Raw genomic sequence first — 23,173 nt, forward strand, 5'->3', positions numbered from 1 at the left:
AAAGCAAGAGAAGGGAGGAGGAGGAGCCAGCTTTGGCTCTGGATGCAGTGGGAGGGTTGTATGGAGGGTGCCCAAGCAGGAGCGCCAACAAGCTTCTCGAACCTCATTCACCCCCCACCCCCAAAAAATAAGATTCAGTGAATTTGAAGAAATACATTAAATATATTTTATTTAAATAGCATTAAACATAGCTAGTTCTTTGTCCATTGGTCCTGGTGTTGGGGTAAGGGAGTATTGCAGGTAAAAAGGGGTGAAAAACACATTCCAGCTTTCAGTTTCTTAGCTCAGAAATTCCAGCAATCCCTGTAGCTCCTTGCAACCCCTCACAACCTCTGGGATGGACTGCAGAGTCTGGGAAGAGGCATAAAAGGCAGCTCAGGGTCACAAGTCCAAGGCTCCCAGCCCCAGGAAGCACCAACTGAGTCAGAGGGGAGAAAGCAGAAGCCACAGAGAAGCCTGCAACAGTGAGTCAGGCCCAGTGCTCAGCACAGGCTGGGAACTAGAGCGATGCTCATGAGTACTTCCCGGGGCCAAGCCCTATGCCAGGTGCCTTAGCGGCATCAACTCCCTCCCTCCTTTACCTCATAAATATGCTGAACAATATCATCTAGTTTCTTTAACTCCTTGTCAGAGCGTCGAAGATTCTCCTCTAGTATGTTTCTCTAGAAAACAAACAGGTTGCATTAAGTCCTACACTCAGAAGAACAGCATAGCTTGTGGGGCAAGGAAAATACGGCAGAGCACTTGCTAGTAGTAGTGGGAAATGGCATGGGAATTCTTACATGGCTCTGGAACTTGACCATGAGTTTTGCCTTCTCATTTTTCATCTCCAGGAACATCACCCTCAACTTGTCCACCTGTAGATATGTCCAGATCAGTAGAGGTACAACCTAGGGTTCCCGCCAGCTGCCCAGCTCCTCTGCTAACTCTGAGTCACCGCTCACCTCTTGGGAGAGCCACACTTTCTCCTGGATCCAGTTAGTGGCCACAGGCTGACAGTCAGGGTTCAGCTGACCTGCCAGGGTCTCTTGGAGCACCTTAGTCTCTGTCTCCGCACGCCGAAGTGAGCGGGTGAGCTGGGTCACCTCCTCTCTGAGGCTCTGGGGATGAGAATGGTATCCAGTAGCTCTCAAAGGGCCTCTCTACCCTTCTTATCCCATGTGGTGAACAAGGGTAGACCAGGGATCCAATTCCCACCGAATCTGAGATTCTAGCCATCAGAGACACAGAAAGCAGAGGGCCAGGCATCATACTGAACGTACTATGAGCTCGCCACTCCTGTCTATCTGCTCTAGGATCTTCTCGTTCTGCTGTTGTATCACTTCCTGGAGCTCCTTTTCATTCTGTGAGGGAAAGGGAGGTAAGAAGCACTGAGAGAGCTGGCTTCTTAGCAGCCCTTGCCAGGAGATAGGATTTAGTGTCTGACCCATGTTCAGCTCCAATAATACCAATTGATAACACTCCAATTCTTCCTCTAGGGCTATGTCAGGCAAGGCACATTTCAGTGTTGAGAGAGTTCTGCCAGAGTTCCTGACTTCTAGGTCAGCCTGGGAGATGGATCAGCCCATAGCTAATTCCCAAACATGTGAAATGTCTGACCCCAGGAAGGGCAAAACTAGGGCAATGATTGGAAAATCCCCACCACCCAGATTCCTGGAGAGACCATGGCTCCCAGTGGGCCAGTAGAGCTGCCCCAGTTCTTCATCGCCCCACTTCTAGGCCCCTCCTTCACCTTGTAGCGCAAGCACAAGGCCTGGTTCAGCTTCTCTATGTCTGCCTCCTTTGCCTTCTGGGCTTCCTGATGCTGTTCTTCCTGGGCCTGTAGCCTAGCCTGCAGATCACAACTAGGGGAGGGAATAATTCAGCATTATTTCTGTCCTCTCAGGCGCTGGCTGGGCCCTTGACATAAGGAGTGTCTCACCTGACCTGCCCTCTCTAATCAAGACTGCCCTCCACTCACATCTTTCGCTGCAGAGTCCTGATGGCTTCTTCTTTAGACTCTTGCAGCAGAGAACACAGGCTTTGAAGCTCCACAGTCATTGTACCCATTTCTGCCAGGCTCTTCTCCATGCCTGGGATCTCTGAAAGAGCAAGTCCTAGCTAAAGGCAGAGCCCTTTGGCTCTGGAAGGAAGAAGTGTGTGTAGCCATCATCACCACAACTCTTATCCATGTTCCCCACCCATAGAATTTGAATTTCCGGAACACTGTAGATCCCAAAAGGCAGAAATAAAATGAGCCCACATAAAATTGAGGTTTTTAGAGCAAATTACTTCTCACTGCTTTACTCTTTATCATTAGTACCAGATCTAGAAATGAGGCAGGATCCCTGGAGCCCATCCTAACCTGTAGGCTGAAGGGAAACCATTGATGCTACTCGGGTGAAAGCACTCTTGTCACTTCCAAGCAAGGGCACAGGAGCTGCTTCTGGCTCTAAAACAAAAACCAACCAAGGTAGAGGGCCCCTCTGGTGACCCAGTCAAGGGTCTGCCATAACAGAAGCCAGGGAGAGAGAAGTCTGCTGGTGGGCATCTTCGACAGATGAAGATAGGAGGGGCAGGGCCACAACTCTCCCACCCTTAAATCCCAGGGCCTTTAACCTTCATCTGCCATTGCTGTCAAGACGCTTCCCAAGAAGGCGCTGTCAGTAGGCGGAGGGTATTCCTGGGCAGGAGCACAGGCTGTGCTTACAAGGGGGGTCTCTGGTTCAGCCTAAGGGTAAAGGAGAAACATGATCAGTTGCTCTTCAGGGTTAGTGATTTCCTGAACTTCCAGGTACCCACCAGCCACCTCCTCTGGAAAGCTGTTCTATCTACTCCCTTTTTTCTCTATCAGCACCTTCTCAATTAGCTCCTTTCCCTGAACTTAATTCTCTCACTAAAATAACAACAATTAAACACAGAAACCTTCTTAACTTAAATCCCATTTTTAAGCTGTCTTTTCTCTTTCCCCTCCGGATTAAGAAAAAGATAAAGAAGCCTACATTTCCCGCCTAAAATTGTCACCATCTATTGACTACCTAGCCCCCTACACTCAAGTCTTCTGCCTCTCCATTTCACCAAAACTCTTGCTTGGTTCACCAATAGCATCCTTACTTTCAAATTCAACAGACATGTTTCAGCTCTTGTTTTACCTATTTGATAATCAATGACCATGTTCTTCTTTTAGAAACTTCCTTTTCTCAGCTTCTGGAACATGACTCTTTCCTCCATACGCAGGCTTCATACCTTTCTATTTATTCTCTCTATCCACAGGTCCTTCCTTAAACTGTTGGACTCCTTCTGGTTCATCCTTGGCCTTCTTTATACTCTAATCCATTCCCCAGGTGGCCTTGCCTTGGAAACTCCACAAAATCATCCACTACTACGTGGATGACCTTTCAATCTTTCTCTCTCAAGTATATTATTTTCCCAATCTCCAGACCCAAAGGCTCAACTGCCTGTGAAAAATCTACCAGAATGCTCCATAGTTCACCTGAAATGTAATATGTATAAGCTGACCTCACCATTTTCCCTGTCCTATCACACCAAAAATCTGTTCCTCCTCCTGTATTTACGACCCTAGGACCGGGGGGTTGGGAGGGCAGCAAATGACAGCCTGCGGTTCAAATCTGGCCTGCCACCTGTTTTGGTAAATAAAGTTTTATTGAAATACAGCCATACACATTTATTTACATACTATGGCTGCTCTTGAGCTACAAAGGCAGAGTTGAGTAGTTAAGACAGTGACAACATGGCTCAAAAAGCTGAAAATATTATATTGTACTTTATAGGAAAAGTGTGCCACCCCCAGTTCTAGAAAGTATCATCATCTTTCCAGCAATCTAGAGATCATCATTCACTCTTCCACCTTACTCCTACACCAAACTGTTCACCCAGGTTCTATTACTTCTATTTTCTAAATATGTATTGAATTCATCCAGTCCATACTTTCCTGTCTACCCCTTCTATAATTGCCATTAGTTCAAGCCTTCAGGCCTCCTGTCTACTTCTCTAGTCTTGTCTCCTTGTCATTCTTGCCCCATATAGCTCCTATACTGAAGAGCTACTTCCCAGACTCCAAACTGGCCAAATTCCATATGAGCAGGGCCTTGCCTTGTTTACCTGTAGCCCCAGCATCTAACCCAGGTCATGTTACAAGGTAGACACTACAAAAAAGTACACACAGTGCCTCTCTGACTTTCAAAGACCATTCCCTTTGCCTAGTACACCTTCCTATATAACCCCGCCTCCCCCACCCTGCCCTACAAACTTCCAAACCTCAAGACTCTGTCCAAGGATCACTTGCTTTGAGAAGACATGCTAACTCTCAGAGGTATAACTGATGCTTTCTCCACACAGACCTCTATCATGATCACAAGTCAAGATGTCAAGTTTATACCTGTCTTCCCTGCAAGACTGTGGATTCTTTCACATTTCCTGTGCTCAGCACACACTAGGGTCAGATCATAAGCACTTCCAAATTTTAGGACCCTGGTTATACCTCTCAATGTTGAATAAGCTAATTAACTATTCTGAAAGATACCAACAATTTATTGTGTAGTGTGCACTGTGGGAAAGTCAAAGAAGCAAGGCTAAATTTCTGCTTAATTTTTTTTTTTTTTAATATTTATTCATTTATTTGAGAGAGAGAGAGAAAGAGCATGAGCAAGTGCGGGGGAAGAGACAGAGTGAGAGGGAGAGAGAGAAAATCTCCAGTAGACTCCCCACTGAATGTGGAGCCCAACGTGGGGCTTTGATCTTATGACCCTGAGATCATGACCTGAGCTGAAATAAGTTGGATGCTTAACCTACGGAGCCACCCAGGCATCCCATCTGCTTTCTTTAAACATAATCTAGTTGAAGAGAATAGACATCCGAGGAAAACTAATGCAAGTGCAAAAGGAGAGTAAGTTCACGAGGACTATAGCAGGAGATCACTGAGTCCATGTGATTCTGGAACATTTCAAAGAAGGTGAAATAGGGAGGATAAGGAAAGGAAAAGGTATTTCCAGTTTGAAGACAGAGGAAAATGGGCGTGGTAACAGCCCAAGCCTGGGTATGATTAGAGATGGGGCATGTGTGTAGTATACCGGCAATCTAGTTGGAGTAAAGGGCTCATAATAGAGAGGCAGGAGACAGATGAAGAAAAGTTTGAATGACAGGATGAAGTCCTGTAGGTGACTGAAAGTCAGTGAAGGTCAGAGATGCAAGAAGAGTAGCGTTTTAGGAAGATCATTCTATACAATAAAGATACAACTGGAGAAACTCTCATAAACTAGGAATAGAGGACACTTCCTCAACCTACAAAAGCCTGCAGCTAACATCATACTTAATGGTGAGAAAGTCCAAGCTTTCCCTCTAAGATCAGGTACGAGGCAAGGATGTCCCCTTTTAACCCTCCTTTTCCACATAGTGGTAGAAGTTCTAGCTAATGCAGTAGGCCAAGAAAAGGAAATAAAAGATCTACAGATGGGGAAGGAAGGAATAAAACTGTCTTTGTTTGAAGATATGATTGGAAAGGAAGAGAAGGAATCCCCAGATCCTACCTTCTCCTTTAGTTTTGCTTGTAGGAAGAGGGTGAGTCTCTGCAGTTGCTCAGTCAGCACCCCTAGCTCTTGGGAATACTGGCATGTCTTCTCCAGGTGTTGTTCCTGGTTCTCTGCTATGGTGCTAGCCAGGTTAGCCCTGAAATAAGGAAGGAACAGAGAAAACAGCCAAAGACCAGGCAACCCTCTCTGAACTCCTCTCCCAAATCCCCACACAGAGCTACATTCAAAGAGGGAAACAAGGGGTGCCTGGGTGACTCAGTCAGTTGGGCATCTGACTCTTGATTTCGGTTCAGGTCATGATCTCAGGGTCCTGGGATCAAGCCCTGCATTGGGCTCTGCACTCAGTGCAGAGTCTGCTTGTCCCTCTCCTTCTAGTTCTCCCCCGTCTCGTGCTCTCGTTCTCTCTCTCTCTCTCACTTTCTCTTTCAAATGAATAAATAACATCTTAAAAAAAAAAAAAAAGAGGAAAACAAGAGGTTCTTGGACCCTGTTACAATTTCCCTCTTGGAGACTTCAGCTTCTGGAAGTGCTCCTGGGAAACATAAACACTTAGTAGGTGAAGCACAGAAAGGTAGAAATCTTACTTGAGGTTCTCCACAGTGTCCTTGAGGTCCTCACACTGCAGACTGCGCTCCCGGAGTGCTTCCAGCGTGGTTTTCAACTGACACTCCACCTGGCCCAGCTCTAGGTGAGCAACCTGATTCTCTTGGTCTGCAAACTAGGGACACAGGAAAAGGAAGGAAGGCAAGGAGGGGAGAGGGAGATAGGGAAATGAGGCTAAGTGGGAAATTTTAGAGCCCTGGGAAGAGAGGCTTTTCCTGGCCCCCAGTCTAAACCTCACTTCCACAGCATCGGGTAAGAGTCGCGCTGCTACCGGCTCCCCTGCGCCCTGCCACGTTCCTCACCTCCAGGGTCTCCTTCAGGTCTTGCACCTCCTTGGCCAGGACAGCCTGTTGTTGCTGCAGCTCTGCCTGCATGTGTTTTAGTGCCACCTCTTCCTTTTGCCATCTGCCAGAGACCTCATATTAGATCCCAGCAGTCCTACATCCGGGGCGCCGGCTGCCACAGTAACCCAAAGGTAACTCACTGAGTAGCCTGCTCCTCATTGCTCTGGGTAAGCTGGTAGAGCAACGCATCCTTCATGGCCAGGTCCTGGGTACAATGGGCATGCTGACTCTGTAGCTCTTTTAGCTGACTCTCCATGCCGGCCAGACTCTGCAGCTGAGCGCGGAGATCTGAACCAAAAGTATCCTAATGACACCATGTAGACATCAGGCCAAAACCTCCCCGTTCTTCTGTTCTGAAACAAATGCTCTAGAGCACGTCCTTGCTCTACCGCCACACCCCAAGCTTCAGCGGGGCACAAGTGCTTGTGCGTGTACGGACGTACATGTACACACACACATGCACACACACACACACACACGCACGCACACACACACCCACACACCCCTACCTGCTGCTAGGCGACTGTTTTCCAACTCCAGTTGTTCTATTCGGCTTTTGCAGTCCTCTAAATGGGTAGTAGCTTGTTCCAGCTCCCTGGAAACCTAGGAAGAAAAGATAGATTTTTCTCCTGTGGTTCCTTCTGAATCAGGAATCCTAGGACCCAACCCAGCTTCTCTTTCTGGACAGAACAGCAAAGCACCTTGCTCCTGGGCAGCAACACTGCAGAAATAAGGTCCCCAGTAAAAAGTAGAAAGAGGAGAAAAGTAGCTGAAGGTGCTGAAGAGCAAAGGAAACAACTGGGCCCAAGGCCATCTACAGTGAAGGGCCCTGGCTGGTCTCCAAACCCACAGAGTAGAAAAAGGACAGGTCCAGGGTAAGAGGCTAATGATACCACTCATCAGAAAGGCCTTCTGCAGAGAAGGAGGAGGAAAGCAGGCCTAAGAAGTCCCCACTCCTGGTTTATACCTGCTGCTTTTCCTCAATTGCAGCATCACGCTCCCGCAGGGTCTGCCGGCTCTTGGCTTTGAGTTTCTCTGTGAGTTGTTGAGACCGGCTCAGCAAGGATGTCCATGTTACATACTACCAGGGGAAGCAAGCAGGTCAGAAGAGCACCTTTGAGGCAAGGCTCCTAATAGGGCTGGCTGTGAGTCAAGGAGTGATATAACGGCCCCAAATACTCACATCCAATTGCATGGATATCCAGTCCTGTTGTAAGTTTGAAGTCAGACTCACTGTCTGCTGAGCCACCTCTTCTTGCTCAGCATGAAGCCCTACCTACACAAGAAGGATTGCCTGTAGAGAGGGCCCCTTCCCTCTGGATACAACAAAGTGGGGGTATATGGCCATCCTCCCACTGTTCAGCATGAATCCCAGGAAAGAAAATGCCTTCAAATTACCAGTTGGGTCTGGGTCTCCTTCAAAAGGCCTCTGAAGTCCCCCATGGATGCCAGGTCCTGTTCTAGCTGGCTGATGCGCTGGCTGGCGTGTGCACAGAAAGCCTCTAGCACAGCCTCGGCCTATTGAGGGAAGAGGTGGGCAGAGCGGCGGAAGAGCACAAAAAGCCCTAACTCTCTACCACACCAGTAGTTTAGTTCATTATTCCCCAGAGCAGGCAGTTCTTAGGCCACCCATCTGTGTCTCAAGCAAATTTGTGTTCCTGCAGGAACCCTGAGGAAGAGACCTCCCACATCCGGGAACAAAGGCCTGGCACCTTACCGCATCCTTGCCCCTGAGGGCCATTTCCTCTTTGTGCTTTGCCTCCTCCCTTTCTGCTTTGAGGCTCTGGAGCCTTGCCTTCAATTTCTTCAACACGTCACAACAGCAGGAGACCAGGGTTTCTGCACGCCGAGACTACGAGATAAGAATCAGACCCTGCATCTGGTTCCTTTTTTGGGACCTTTCAGTCTCACCAAAGGCCCCTGCCTTCACCTTCATGCTGCTTACCTCCTGACTCACGGTAGTTTTATCTTCCTCTAAGTGCAACAGAGATAGATGAAGCAAGGATATCAGCTCTTTAGAAACCAGCACCCATGACTGCTGTAGAGGGAAAGGTGGTTAGGTTAGATCAGAGATCAAATAAAGTCACTAAGCAGGAAGTAAGCAAGGACAGTGGGAGGGGAAACCACTGATCCCATTTCCAAGCTCCCAACAGGGAGAAGATATCACCATCTGCTAACCACCCAGGATTCTCCATTCTTGATCTTCACAGGAGACCCAGAGATGGTATAAGGTCAGTCAATACTTACCATGACATTCCTGGCCTGCTGCAGAGCCTGTGCAACCTCTTGGCTCTCCTGAAGATGCTGAGGTTTCTTGCTTATCTAGTCAGAGAAACAGTTGTGCCCTTTGCATACAACATGCACCACCAGCACCACATTCCCCCTCCCACCCACCGAGACCCAGGAACCTCTCCGACTAAAAGCAGGAGCAAGGCTCACAGCTCGATAAGCCAAGTCAGAAAAAAATCCAGAGGTACATAAAAAATTCCTTTTCAAAATAACTTTTTTTCTAACTATAAGGATGACATGTGTTTCTTATAAATATAGAGTGAGTAAAATGGAAAAAGAAGCCATTAATAATTTCACCACCTGGAGCAATGATTCTTTTTTTTTTTCCCCAAGATTTTATTTATTTATTTGAGAGAGAGAGAGAGCGAGCAAGCATGAGTGGGGAGAGGGGCAGAGGGGGAGGGAGAGGGTCAAGCAGACTCCCCACTGAGCGCAGAGCCAGACATAGGACTCTATCCCAGGACCCTGACATCATGACTTGATCCGAAATCAAGAGTTGTACGCTTAACCGACTGAGCCATCCAGGGGCCCCTGGAGCAATGATTCTTAACCAACAGTATAGCAACTACCCCAAAAGATTTTGATATAACCCCATACCAGAGATTTTCTTGCTATAGGAATTTGCTGTAACTGAGGAGTATATTACTTCCCTCAGGTGTCAGGGAGAAAAAAAAAGTTGCAGACTACTGATTTAGAAAGAAACTACCATATTCAGGGCATCTGGGTGGCTCAGTTGGTTAAGCGTCTGCCTTCAGCTCAGGTCACGATCCCGGGGTTCTGGGATCAAGTCTTGCATCGGGCTCTCCCTGCTCAGTGGGGAGCCTGCTTCTCCCTCTCCCTCTGCCTGCTGCTCCCCTTGCTTGTGCTCTCTATGTGTCAAATAAATAAATAAAATATTAAAAAAAAAAACTACCATATTCAATAAATTCTAAGATGATTATCTTTTTATATGATAATGCCACTGAAATTAGGATGCATCTTAATATTGACAGTGTTTTAGGTATGATGAAAGACAGTAATGCTTAAGAAAATCACAACTGAGATTATAACATAAATAAATGTGGGGTCCTGCTTTTATTACTTAATTTTATTATACTAATGTTATTTAACCCTGAATTTATATTCACTCTCTTCACTGAAATAGTTTGAGACTGGAACATCTGCTTTAGGGGGACCTCTTAGAGTACCACTCATTTTTAACTTCTGCTGATACTTTACCTCACCTCAAAGCCTCTCAAAAATTATCTGAACTCTGATTTCCTTTCTTTAAAAACCATGACTTGGGGCGCCTGGGTGGCTCAGTCGTTAAGCGTCTGCCTTCGGCTCAGGTCATGATCCCAGGGTCCTGGGATCGAGCCCCACATCGGGCTCCCTGCTCAGCGGGGAGTCTGCTTCTCCCTCTCCCTCTCCCCCTTCTTGTGTTCCCTCTTTCGCTGTGTCTCTCTCTGTCAAATAAATAAATATAAATCTTAAAAAAATAAAATAAAAATAAAAATAAAAACCATGACTTATGTTATACTTCCTTTCCATGTTATTAATAACTCTTCATAAGCATACTTTAAAATTAGGTTGCAGAATATCCCATCTTATGGTGTACCATTATTTTTCATTACATTCTTTCATCATTTTTAAAAAGGCTACTGTCTTTATGCAGCATTTTTTACCCTTAGGATACATCCCTAGAAGTAGAACTACTGGGTCAAAAAGTTTGAATTGCTTTAAGGGTCTTCCTTAAACTACTTTCAAAAAAGGTTGAACCAATTTATACACCCTACTGACAATGGGACAATACTTACCAGCATCATCTATTTTATTTTTTGCCATTTCATGAGACGAAAATAGCATCTCATTGTTCTGATTTGCAATTCTCTTGACTCCCAGTAACCTTCTCAAATATTTCTTAGTCATTTTTATTTTCTCATTCTTTGGCTATGCATTATCTTCATGCAGATAAAAATTAGTATGTTATGTAGAGTGGAGAAGTATGATCTCGAGGCAGCAGCCATACAGAGACTCAAGTTCTGAGAGAAAAGCAGGGAGCCGTCATCTGAGGCAACACCTGCGGGAGCAGCAGTGCTGAGTCACGACGTCACAGCAGTCTGGATTTAAGGGGACAGAGCTTGTGGAGTTCACTGCTCCCCTCCCCCGCAGAGTGGCCATTATTCCCCACTGCACCGTGTGGTAAGGCACGCAGGGCTCCATGAGCCCCAGACAGGGCACGCATGCTGCTCAGAGCTGGGCGGTCAGGCAAGTGATGAGATTAGTGTGAAGGAGGCAGCCAAGTGGTAAGGACAGGGCACTGTGATGGGGAATGGCAGCAGGTGCTGTCACTGCCCCTCTTTGGCTCTGGCTCAGTGGCCTCCAAAGGGATTTGGCAAGCTTCAGGGAAGGAGGGTACGAGGCCGACTCAGGGATGGGGAATGAGGTCAAGATTTTGGCAGAAGGTAAAGTCATTATGTTGAGGATATTTTCAACCCCAGGTCTTTGGGCCTTTGGAGACCATCTCTTCTTAGCAGCCCACCCAATACCTCAAAGGCCACAAGACTGAAGCTCTCAATTCCTTCCCTGGACACCATTCCCTTTCTTCCTCAGCCTGTGCTGTCACAACCAGAGTCCTCCAGAACAGTGGTCTTTAAACTGTTTTCTTCTCATATCTCGCAGAATAACTTTGAAAGACTGAGTACTCTTAAGTTTAAAATGTTACAAAGGCTGTAATTTCAACTGTTATAAATATTGATAGTTTGAGGGGCACCTGGGTGGCTTAGTCGGTTAAGCGTCTGCCTTCGGCTAGGGTCATGATCGCAGGGTCGTGGGATTGAGCCTCACATCGGGCTCCCCGCTAAGCGTGCTCTCTCTCTCAAATAAATAAAATCGTAATAAATAAATAAATATTGATAGTTTGGAATAAAACTGTTAAATCACTCTTAAATATATCCAATGGTATAAATATAACACATGCCATATTTACTTATTTATTTATTTTTTAAAGATCTTATTTATTTATTTGACAGAGAGAGAGCTAGTGAGAGCAGGAACACAAGAGGGGGAGTGGGAGAGGGAGAAGCAGGCTTCCCGCCGAGCAGGGAGCCCAATGCAGGGCTCGATCCCAGGACCCTGGGATCATGACCTGAGCCAAAGGCAGACGCTTAACGACTGAGCCACCCAGGCATCCCGTCATACTGATTTAATACCTATTTGATGACATTAAAAAATGCATAAGCAGGGGCCCCTGGGTGGCTCAGTTAAGTGTCCAACTCTTGACTTTGGCTCAGGTCATGGTCTCAGGGTCCTGGGATCGAGCCCCACATGGGACTCTGCACTCAGTAGGGAGTTCACTTGAGGATTCTCTCTCCCTTTTCCTCTGCCCCTGCCCACGTGCACTCTCTCTCTCAAATAAATAAATCTTTTTTAAAAATGCACAAAGAAGCTCTTCTTAAAAGTCAGAAATTTGGGGGCCCCTGGGTGGCTCAGTTGGTTAAGTGTCCAACTCTTGATTTCAGCTCAGGTCAGGATTTCAGGGTCATGAGATCAAGCCCTGTGTCAGGCTCCACCCTCAGTGGGGAGTCTGCTTCTCTCCTCCCTCTCCCTCTGCCCCTTTGCAGGTGTGTGCATTCTCCCTCTCAAATAAATAAACCTTTTTTTAATTTTTTTTTTTTTTTAAGATTTTATTTATTTGCGAGAGAGAGAATGAGAGACAGAGAGCATGAGAGGGAGGAGGGTCAGAGGGAGAAGCAGACTCCCTGCTGAGCAGGGAGCCCGATGTGGGACTCGATCCCGGGACTCCAGGATCATGACCTGAGCCGAAGGCAGTCGCTTAACCAACTGAGCCACCCAGGCGCCCTAAACCTTTTTTTAAAAAAAGTCAAATTTTTTTTCATCCCTTTTCTTCCTTGAACCTATATTTTTACTCTCAGAATTTTATCCTCATGTAATATATTTTAAATCTATAATATATTTAAAGTCTATCATTAATCAATATCTCTGCAACAACAGAAGTCTATTTTACCCAGTAAAATTTTATTGGGAATCGTCTATTAATAAAAAGGGTAGTGCTTCCCTCCCCTTATTAGTTCATGTGTCTGTGGATTACTGTAATTCCTACATTAAGACATGAATCAGCAACAATTCTATGCCGATTTTCCTTTCTTATAGATGTAAGCACCGAGAATCTGCTTCACATAAATAATGGGAATGAGTAGGAATGGAGGAAGAGAAGAGGGCATGTCACCCAATTCTAGGCACTCCTTTGGAAATACATGCCAAAAATCTCAATAGTGAACTTCTGTCAAAATTTTTAATGATCCACAAACATAACTAAAGTCTTCCTTCAATTTTGTTGAAAGCATGCAAAAATGATGTGTCACATTATCATTGCAGCCATTTGCTTTCTCAGCATGTACACAAAGATTTTCTATTATCCTTTGATTGCTATTCCTTGACGATGTAAGATTCAGGATAGGTAGTGAATACGCTGCTCTTTAGTAAAGTAGGCAAGGGCCATTGAGAATGGAGAAGTAGGAAAGAAAAAAATTAGTCCAGAGTACATGTGGAAGATGAAGATCTAGAAACTGATTCCTTTAAAACTTTCCTTGCTTATATTCCCTTGGAAAATTGTGATATAGCCCAGGGGTAAAATGAGTACCCACAGCTTTAAGGGATTTTCCAGATCCTCAGCTTTTATACATATTTTAAAGAAGAGGGCCCACTGGGAAGAACCTTCTTACCCCACTGGGAGATGTGTCAGTCTGTGTGCTACTGTCATGAACTTCTGAGGGAGAGACAGTCACCTGGCTCTTCCAGTCCCGCAGCTGGCGGGAGAGAACCTCCAGGATGACAAGAGAGCTCAGCAGGTTATCTTCTAGGTCATGTCGAGATAAGGCAGTCAGATCCGGAGGATGGTTGCTGCAGCAAGAGAACACGAGGAGAAGAAAGAAAGGGGAAGGGATGGGAGCAGCCGGTCCAGGTGAATGGAGCCCAGGAGACACAAAGATACAGGGACACTTACCCCCATAGGAAGTGCTCTGTCTCAGAAGTACCATCCTTGATACCCATTGGGCCTGTCTGGGAGGTGTTTGTACTCTTTTCCTGTGCTGCTGGGGGAGTAAACCAAGTCCCCACCGAGCAAGTAGGGAAAGGGGTGGTGCTAATCGCAGCATCCTGAAGCACAGAGGGAAGGGATAAGCTCTGGCGGAGATTTTCCAGCATGATCGAAGTATTTACATCTTTTTCCAGCCAGGCCAGTGGGGACATCCAAGGCCCTGTATCAGAGATGAGAACCCTACCAGCATCTTCTACTGCTGGGCCTGGAGCTGCCTGGGATTCCATTTCTCCTAGATTTGGGGTCAGGCACATGGATGGAGTAGCTTCCATATTTGAGACAAGTGCTTGATCTCCTAATTCAGCCTTCTCAGGGAGTGTGGGAAAGCTAAGTTCTTTTTCCTCTACAGATCTGTACTTTACAATTTCCTCCCCTGGGTCCACATGACTGACCGGGAAATCTGCTGCTAAGGCAGCTGAAGGGGAGAGCCAGAGCATGGAGGAAGGCAAAAAGATACTACTTTCAGAAGGGATTAAGTCCTCAGCCACAGCATCAGTCCTACTGCTCTGGAGGCTTTCTCTGGAGCAGTGCGGCTGCTGCTCAGAACAGGGATTTGGTAGACACTCCAAGATGTGGGACGGAGGGTGCTGAAATGTAGGTTTCTCAGGCATAGCAGGAACAACTTCTGAAAAGCTGTCTTCTTTGCAGGCCGCCACCCCCTCTCTTAGCAGATCTCCTGGCCTCAAAGGCTCATTTAGAGAGATGCTGTTTGTCTCTGCCATGGTATGTAAATGAGCCTCAAGTGTAACGTCTTGCTGCTGCCCCACTGGAGAGGGTACAAGGACCATAGTTTTAACCACATTGTTGTCCAGTGGATCTACTGCTTCCTCAGATATTTTGGGAGTAGAGTTGGTTTGGGGATTCAGATCTAGGGGCTGCTCATCTGATTCATGTTGACAAGCTTCTAGCCACTTTGAGGGATGGCTGAACTGCTCTGAAGGGGAATCTGTCCTCTTGGCATTGACAAAATCCAGTGAAGATGCGGTGTTGCTGCCTTCCTGCCAAAGAAAACAAAAGTAGTTGACCAAGTCAGTCAATTCAGGTTCCCAGCATATACTTATGGGTACAGGATACTGTCTGAACTCAAGGAAAAGTTTTCATTACCTCTGCGTAGGTAAAACCTTGGCTAAGCCTTGCTGCTCACTAAAGAAACCCTAAACTAAACCTAAACTGAACCTAACTAAAGCTGGGAAACCATCTTAGGTCCTTGCAAGTGAACCAGCCTACAATATAAACAAGGCTGAGATAATCTATCCATATCCTGGGGAGCTGGTAGCTTGAATGTGACCCCACTCATCTCCAATCCTAACTCCAACCCACTTTTAGAGGAATGGGTAGGAAGGATCCCTAGGTAAGCTCTGCCAAACTCTGGAGTTGCTCCAAGATTTTCTCTCTTCTGGGATAGAGAGAAATTGGGGACCGGAGTTAGTGTAATGTCTTGCTGGGGCCCACAGAGATCCATGGACCCTAGGAAAAAGGGCAACATCAACCTACACTAGTGACCTAGTCTCCTTGGCCTCAAGAGCTGAGGGTGTCCTGAACACATGGGTTGAATCCATTTAACCCTTGGGATTTGAAGAGCCCTACCCTTTATAGCAGAGGAAAATGAAGAGCAGAGACTTCTTCCTGGTGCCTCGTAAAGGACTGACAACCCCCCCATATGCTGGTTCAGAGGGACAAAGACCACTGTGCCTTCTACCACCTGCAGGGTTGCTGGTCCTGAGACTCAATGAACAAGAAAAGGAAAGTATGAATGTACTTAAGTAGATCTAGTAGCCAGAGAAAGGACAAACCCTAAGATAGTTAGTAAAAGTAGACCCTAACAAAACACAGCTGATGGAAGAAACAAGACAATGTAAGAAGATTCAAGTACAACACTCAAATACAACACACAACACAAAGACCTTCTGGAATTAATAATACTTTTAAACCAAAAAAAATCAGTAAAACGAATTGAAAGACAATGATCAGAGTAAAGGCTGGAATTATTGGCCTGGATAATCAAGTGGAATAATATCTTAAAGCAAAGACAAAAATACAAAGAAATGTAAATCTTAGGGAAAAACTAAAAGAATTGGAAGATAAATCCAGTAAGCCTAACATGTGAGGAAAAGAAGTTCCATGAAAAAAGAGAACACTTATAGGAGGCACTAATTAACAAAACTAGAAGGAAACTTCTCTGAGGTAAAGAAAGACCAGAGTTTGCATATTGAAATGGCTCACCAAGTTCCAAGCAAGATTGATAAGAAAAATAAAATTACTGAAGTATATAAGGAAGATAAAACTATTTTAGAAGCTTGAGACAGAAAGACCAATTGTTTACAAAAAAAAAAAAAAATCAGACTTACATGAAATCTCTCATTTACAGCAGTGGATGAAACTTTAAAACATAAAGTTGAGCTAAAAAGGGCTTCTGATACTCTGGCAATTTGCTGACTGAGTGTTGGTTACATTGATGGGTATGCTTTATACAAATGTGTTAAGCTGTATATTTTATGTACTTTCACATATTTTATTTCAATTTTTAAAAGTTTTTCTTTCCGGGCGCCTGGGTGGCTCAGTCAGTTGAGTGTCTGCCTTCGGCTCAGGTCATGATCCCAGGGTCCTGGGATCGAGTTCCACATTGGGCTCCCTGCTCAGCGGGGAATCTGCTTCTCTCTCTCATCCCCACTTGTGCTCGCTCTGGCTATCTCTGTCTCTCTCAAATAAATAAAATCTTAAAAAAAAAAAAAAAAGTTTTTCTTTCCAAATGCTTTAAAGGAAAAGTAGAAAATAAAGCAGATAGCAAAGAGATATGAGGCAAAAACAAAGAGAACAAAGACTGAAATATTAGCAAGGTTATGGGGCGCCTGGGTGGCTCAGTTGGTTGAGCGGCTGCCTTCAGCTCGGGTCGTGATCCCAGGGTCCTGGGATCAAGCCCCATGTTGGGCTCCCTGCTCAGTGTGGAGTCTGCTTCTCCCTCTTCCTCTGTGCTCTCTCTCCCTCTCTCTCTCTTTCAAATAAACAAATAAAATCTTAAAAAAAAAGAAATATTAGTAAGGTTAGAGCACTACTGTGATAAAAGACATAAGTGAAGATATGTTATAAAAAACATAAATCAGTCTGCACTAAATAGCCCAGAAACTATATATACAAACCAAAGACTTTGAGAAATGCAAAAGTGCACCTTACAGTTTTTGCTGTGTTTAACAAGTTTCTATTTATTCTTTTTATCACTTAAGGAAAAAATATTTGAAAATCTTAAAACTGGTAAGGGGTTAATATCCAGAATATATAAAGAACTCCTACAACTAAACAACAACAGCAACAACAAAATAACCCAATTTAAAAATGGGCAAAAGACTCAAATAGACATTTCTCAAAGTAAAACATACAAATGACCAACAAGTACATGAAAAGATGCGCAACATCACTAATCATTAGGAAAATGCAAATAAAAACCACAATGAGATAACACCTCACACCCATTAAAATGGCCACTATCAAAAACAAAACAAAAAATAACAAGTGTTGGTCAGGATGTGGAAAATTGTTTTAAGGATTTTAGAGAGAGAGAGAGAGAGAGCAAGCACACATATGCGTGCAAGAAAGGGGAGGCAAAGAAGGGAGAGAGAAAAAATCTCCAGCAGACTCCCCTCTGAGGGCACAGCCTGACATAGGGCTCAATCTCAGGACCCTGGGATCACGACCTGAGCCAAAACCAAGAGTCGGATGCTTAACCAACTGAGCCGCCCAGGTGCACCCAGACTGGCTGAAAATGTTTTTTTTCTAAGATGTATGTATGTATTTGAGACAGAGAGAAAAAGAAAGAGAGAGAGAGGGAGGGAGAGAGGGAGGGGGAGAAGGACTCAATCCCAGGACCCTGAGATCATAACCTGAACCAAACCAAGAGTCAGACACTCAACCGACTAAGCCACCCAGGAGCCCCAGACTGGCTGAACTTTTAAAGATCTCTAACCAATACTACAGGAGGTGATGTGAGGAAATAGATATCTTCATATAATGCTGGAGAAAATATGAATTGTAATAGCTATTTTATTTTTTATTTTTTTTAAAGTAGGCTCCATGCCCAATGTGGGGCTTGAACTCATGACCCTGAGATCAAGTCACATGCTCTACTGACTGAGCCAGTCAGGCACTCCTGTAATAGCTATTTTAGATAGCAATCTGCCAAAATTTATTAAAATTAAAAATATCTAAGCCAGCATTTTGTAATGTACCTAAGCTGTTGAATCACTATGTTGTACACCTGAAACTAACATAAAGTCAACTGTATGTCAATTTAAAAAAAAGTATTGTGGTGCCTGGGTGGCTCAGTCAGTTAAGTGCCTGCCTTCGGGTCAGGTCATGATCTCAGGGTCCTGGGATCGAGCCCTGCATCGGGCTCCCTGCTCAGCAGGAAGCCTGCTTCTCCCTCTCCCTCTGCCCCTACCCGCCACCCGTGCCCGTGCTCTCTCTCAAATAAATAAATTAAATCTTAAAAAAAAAAAAATCTTTCCTTCAATTCAACAATCCTACTCCTGAAAATGTATCTCAGTACCTAATATACGTTCAAAGATATTTATATTAGCATTGCTTGTAGAAGAAAAATAATAGAAAAACAATGCCCATTTATGAATAAATTATGATTCACGCATATCATAGTATCTCATGAACTATTCTACACCAGTGGACACAGGGATTTGCACCACATTGTTAAATGAGAAAAGAAACATACAGAGAAATGTAAAGTTGATCCCCATTATTTGTGGATTATTTGCAAATTTGCTTATGCACTAAAATTTATTTGTAACCCCAAAATCAACACTTGTAGCCTTTTGTGATCATTTGTAGGTATGCACAGAGCAGTGAAAAAAAATCGCCTAAAACACATATTCAAGCTGAGGTTGAACAAAGTATTATTTTGCCTTCTTGGGCTGTTTTTTGTTTTTTGTTTTTTTTTTAAGTAGACTCCATGCCCGACGTGGGGCTTGAACTCAGGACCCTGAGATTAAGAGTGGCATGCTCTGGGATGCCTGGGTGGTTCAGTCAGTTAAGTGTCTGCCTTCAGCTGAGGTCATGATCCCACAGAACTGAGATCAAGTCCCGCACTGGGCTCCTTGCTCAGCAGGGAGCCCACTTCTCCCTCTGCCTGCCGCACCCCCTGCTTGGGCTCATGCGCACTCGCGCGCTCTCACGCTCGCTCTCTCTCTCTCTCTCTCTCGTTGACAAATAAATTAAAAAAACAAAATCTTAAAAAAAAAAAAAAAAAAAAAAGAGTGGCATGCTCTACCGACAGAGCCAGCCAGGTACCCCTTTCTTTCTTGTTTTAGCTATCATACTGTAAACAAATGCCTTTTTCGTGATCTGTTTAGTGTCACGTTTTCACATTTCTTGTGCCTTTTTGTTGGCAATTTCACTGTTTTATGCTGAGTGCTGAAGTGCTGGCTAATGTTCCTAAGTGCAAAAAAGCTGTGATGTGGGATGCCTGGGTGGCTCAGGTGGTTAAGCCTCTGCCTTCAGCTCAGGTCATGATCCCAGGGTCCTGGGATCGAGTCCCGCGTTGGGCTCCCTGCTCAGTGGGGAGTCTGCTTCTCCCTCTGCCTACTGCTCCCCCTGCTTGTGCTCGCTTGCTCTCTCTCTCTCTAATAAATAAATAAAATCTTAAAAAAAAAAACCCAAAAAACAGAAAGCTTTGATGTGCCTTATATGTGTTAGATAAGCTTCATTTAGGCATGAGTGCTCTTGGCTGTGAGTTCAATGTTAATGAAACAACAATATATATTAAATAAAGTTTTAAACAGAAAAACACATAAAATAAGGTTAGGTATTATTTGGTTAAAAACAATGTTTGGGGCGCCTGGGTGGCTCAGTTGGTTAAGCGACTGCCTTCAACTCAGGTCATGATCCTGGAGTCCCTGGATCGAGTCCCGCATCGGGCTCCCTGCTCATCAGGGAGTCTGCTTCTCCCTCTGACCCTCCCCCCTCTCATGTGCTCTCTCTCATTCTCTCTCTCTCAAATAAATAAATAAAATCTTTAAAAAAAAAAAAAAAAAAAAAAACAATGTTTGATCAGAGGCTGCAGTAACATAACCTTGTATTTCCTCTAGAAGCAGCAGTACAGTATTTATAATTAAGTGTTCACAGAAACTATAGAACATAACTACTGCAAATAATGAGCACTGACTAAATGTTGTGATATCAATTAAATAACAATTCATGTTTGCATATTATTAAAAGAACACAGAGAAAAATATGAAAGGATACAAATCAGCATGTTAAAATGGATTGGTTACTTGGGAAAGGCAAGGCATGTGTGGAAAAGATTAATTCCAGAAGAGGGGCAAAAGGGAGAGGAAAAGTAGAGCTAAACAACAACAACAACAAAAAAAAAAATGGGGCGGGGGGGCAGAGGAAAAAAGGAAAAAAAATTGCCTTGATAAAAAAAATATTACAATAATATATGGACATGTGTGTATGTAAACACATACACAAAGACACACATAAAGAAATGCAAGAAGGGGCGTGCCTGGGTGGCTCAGCTGGTTAAGCGTCCAACTCTTGGTTTCCCTTCAGGTCCTGATCTCAGGGTTGTGAGATTTAGCTCTGCATGGGGCTCTGCGCTGGATGTGGAGCCTGCTTGGGATTTTCTCTCACCCTCTCCCTCTGCTGCTCATGCATGTGTGTGCATGCTCTCTCTCTCTCAAAAAATAAGTAAGAGAAATGCAAAAAAGGATTTTCAAATATGATAGTTACCTAAGATGGCAGAAACATACTTTCTTCCTTATATATTGTTCAAATGTTTCAAACAATGATCATAAATAATCAAAATTTTTAAAAGCAAAAATAATAGTTATTTTGTTGGGGAAAAATAAAATAAAAATAAAATCTTCAAAAAATTAATTAATTAATTAATGGCTGTGGGGCGCCTGGGTGGCTCAGTTGGTTAAGCGACTGCCTTCGGCTCAGATCATGATCCTGGAGTCCCTGGATCGAGTCCCGCATCGGGCTCCCTGCTCGGCAGGGAGTCTGCTTCTCCCTCTGACCCTCCCCCCTCTCATGTGCTCGCCCTCTCTCATTCTCTCTCTCTCAAATAAATTAAAAAAAAAATCTTTTAATAAAAAAAAAAAAAATTAATGGCTGTGGTTAAATTCTATAAGCTCTATGAAGATCAGTTCCCACTAGGTACTTTTTTTTTTTTTTTTTTTTTAACCTAGGCTGTACTAGTATGGTAAATTACAATAAATAAAACTAAAAATTTAGTTCCTCAGTCACATTAACCACATTTCGAGTGCTCAACAGCCACCTAACTCATAGCCACTATACTGGACAACACATATTATCAAATATTTCCATCATCCCAGAAAGTTTCGGGTTTTTTTTTTTTTTTAGATTTATTTATTTATTTTAGAGAGAGAGAGAGAGAATGAGAGTGAGCGAGCAGGGGGAGGGGCGGGAGAGGGGACGCTGACTCCCCACTGAATGCAGAGCCAACACGGGGCTCAATCCCACAGTCCTGAGATGATGACCTGAGCTGAAACCAAGAGTCAGATGCTCAACTGACTGCGCTCCACCAGAAAGTTCTATTGGCCAGTAGGTGTTAAGAGTGTTTTCAAGAAAGGCCACTACCTTCATACGTCCGTTATTCAGGATGTCTCCGTTTTTACATATTCTTCTTTCCTCCTCTAACCTATTTTATTTATATTGTATCTCCTTCCAAAAATAATTCAGACTGCAAAGGGGCAGCTGAATGGCTTAGTCGGTGGAGCATGTGACTCTTGAACTTGGGGTCCTGAATTCGAGCCCCACCTTGGGTGTGGAGCCTACCAAAGAAAAAATAAAAATAACTAAAAATAAAAATATTACAAATAATTTAGGCTGCATGAAAAAGAACAGATAGATCAATAGATAAGGTTAATGAGATACAAAATCATAGTCAAAAAAGAAAAAGGAAGCAAATCTTTCTATTTCAAGGAGTAACAGTAGCTATATATCTGATGATCAAATTTGACCCTGAGCTCCCTAGAAGCCAGAGCAAGAGGGAAAATACGTAAACTCTGCAGTTCTCCTTATCAGAAAGAAAGAGAAAAGGATAGCAATTTCTTCAGGAAGACAATTATCCCAGGCAGTTAAGTTCTAAAAGAAATTTCTTTGAGGAATTTTATAGAGAGGTCAATCTCCTTCCTTGGCAAGTTTTTACGACAACTGAAAAACAGTTTCTACATGGCTACTTCTCTCAAAACTTTTGACAAAAGTACAACTCAGTGAGGGCAATTCTACAAGGGGCTAGTTTAAAAGAAGTCGGCCTAAGACTCTGCCTTCCAGTGGAGTAACTTGATTCCAGAAGAGTTCTGACTACCTCTTGGAATGGACGTGGGTGTTGCCTCACAGTGGCAACCGACTGATCTCTGCGCATGAGCCCACGTTAGGGGGAAACTACTAATCAAAGTGACAGGGTTTCTCAGTAGCTTGGTAAAGGTTTAACGGGGGAGGAGGTGATAAAAACTAACAGCTAAATAGAGGTCTGGGTTCTCAGTGGATTTCCTTTAACCACCCTAGGGCACCTCTCTGTTGGCCTGAATAGCTGTAAATGGATGTCACCAAGGCAGAAGACTTCATTATCGTTATTAATTACGTTCCAGCCTTGGCCCTCTGTTCCTCTGAGCTCTCGACCTCGGCAAAGAGCCCAGTCGAGAAGCTGGCCAGGCGAATCTCACCTGCAATCCCAGCTTGCACAGTGATGAGGTCGGCGAGTAGCATATCGGGGGCCCTTTCCCAGAGTTGGTGAGAGCACCGGGCTGCAGGATAAGTTCTCGGAGAGGAGTTCTCATAGTTGGTTTTCCCTGAGAAAGCGGAGAGTGTGAGAAAGCCTGGGCTGGGCCAGCCCGGCCCTTTTCCCCCTCTCTAAGAAGCCCCTGGGGCAATAGGAAGAGTAGACTTCCACCCCAGCCTCGCTGAAGCGGCAGGACCAGCATAGACTCCACACACACACCCCCTTCCCCAGGCTGGACCCAGCTTTCCAGGACACTCGGCGTTGCCGCCGTCCCCGCCTCGAAGCCCCGACCCAGCTCTCTCCGTCCCTGAGGTTCTCTTGCTCACCGGTTGGGGCGAAGGCGATAGGCTAACGTTCAGTTTTCTCACCCGCCACATTTTCACCACAGAACGCGCGGATCAATCACCGCCCACACCCAAGAGCAGACGCCATGTTCACCCGCCGTCTTTATTTGAACGGGCGCCGCGCCTCTCGATTGGCTGCGGAAGCCTGGGTACGTCGGCCTAGCGGTCCGCTCCCCAATCGAGCCCAAGGAAGGGGGCGGGGACTAGAGGTCCCG

At 44.8% G+C, this 23,173-nt stretch overlaps 1 protein-coding gene across 1 annotated transcript; it reads right to left on the reverse strand.

Annotated features, from left to right (window-relative positions):
• Positions 1–154: 154 nt before the first annotated feature.
• SPAG5 (sperm associated antigen 5) lies at positions 155–23,035 on the reverse strand. Its single transcript, XM_032428621.1, has 24 exons — positions 22,941–23,035; positions 22,559–22,684; positions 13,770–14,860; positions 13,489–13,666; positions 8,723–8,797; positions 8,421–8,513; positions 8,193–8,327; positions 7,874–7,993; positions 7,659–7,751; positions 7,443–7,556; positions 6,985–7,078; positions 6,616–6,763; positions 6,434–6,536; positions 6,113–6,246; positions 5,526–5,664; positions 2,599–2,710; positions 2,345–2,431; positions 1,961–2,081; positions 1,733–1,844; positions 1,263–1,343; positions 945–1,100; positions 783–857; positions 582–662; positions 155–351 (listed from the first exon to the last, which is right to left on the reverse strand). Exons 1-24 carry the CDS (start codon positions 22,989–22,991, stop codon positions 280–282), a joined length of 3,591 nt encoding a protein of 1,196 aa, XP_032284512.1. The 5' UTR covers positions 22,992–23,035; the 3' UTR covers positions 155–279.
• Positions 23,036–23,173: the final 138 nt, after the last annotated feature.

Source organism: Phoca vitulina, unplaced genomic scaffold (genome assembly GCF_004348235.1).
Source record: "Phoca vitulina isolate PV1807 unplaced genomic scaffold, GSC_HSeal_1.0 scaffold40, whole genome shotgun sequence".
NCBI lineage: Eukaryota > Metazoa > Chordata > Mammalia > Carnivora > Phocidae > Phoca > Phoca vitulina.

Bases quoted from the DNA above. Each gene is read 5' to 3' on its own strand.
- SPAG5 (XM_032428621.1), bottom strand. From the start codon at position 22,991: ATGTGGCGGGTGAGAAAACTGAACGTTAGCCTATCGCCTTCGCCCCAA. The intron at 8,328-8,420 runs GTAAGCAGCATG...CTTATCTCGTAG, and splicing joins AAACTACCGTGAGTCAGGAG to TCTCGGCGTGCAGAAACCCT. The intron at 7,557-7,658 runs GTGAGTATTTGG...TTCCCCTGGTAG, and splicing joins GGATATCCATGCAATTGGAT to TATGTAACATGGACATCCTT.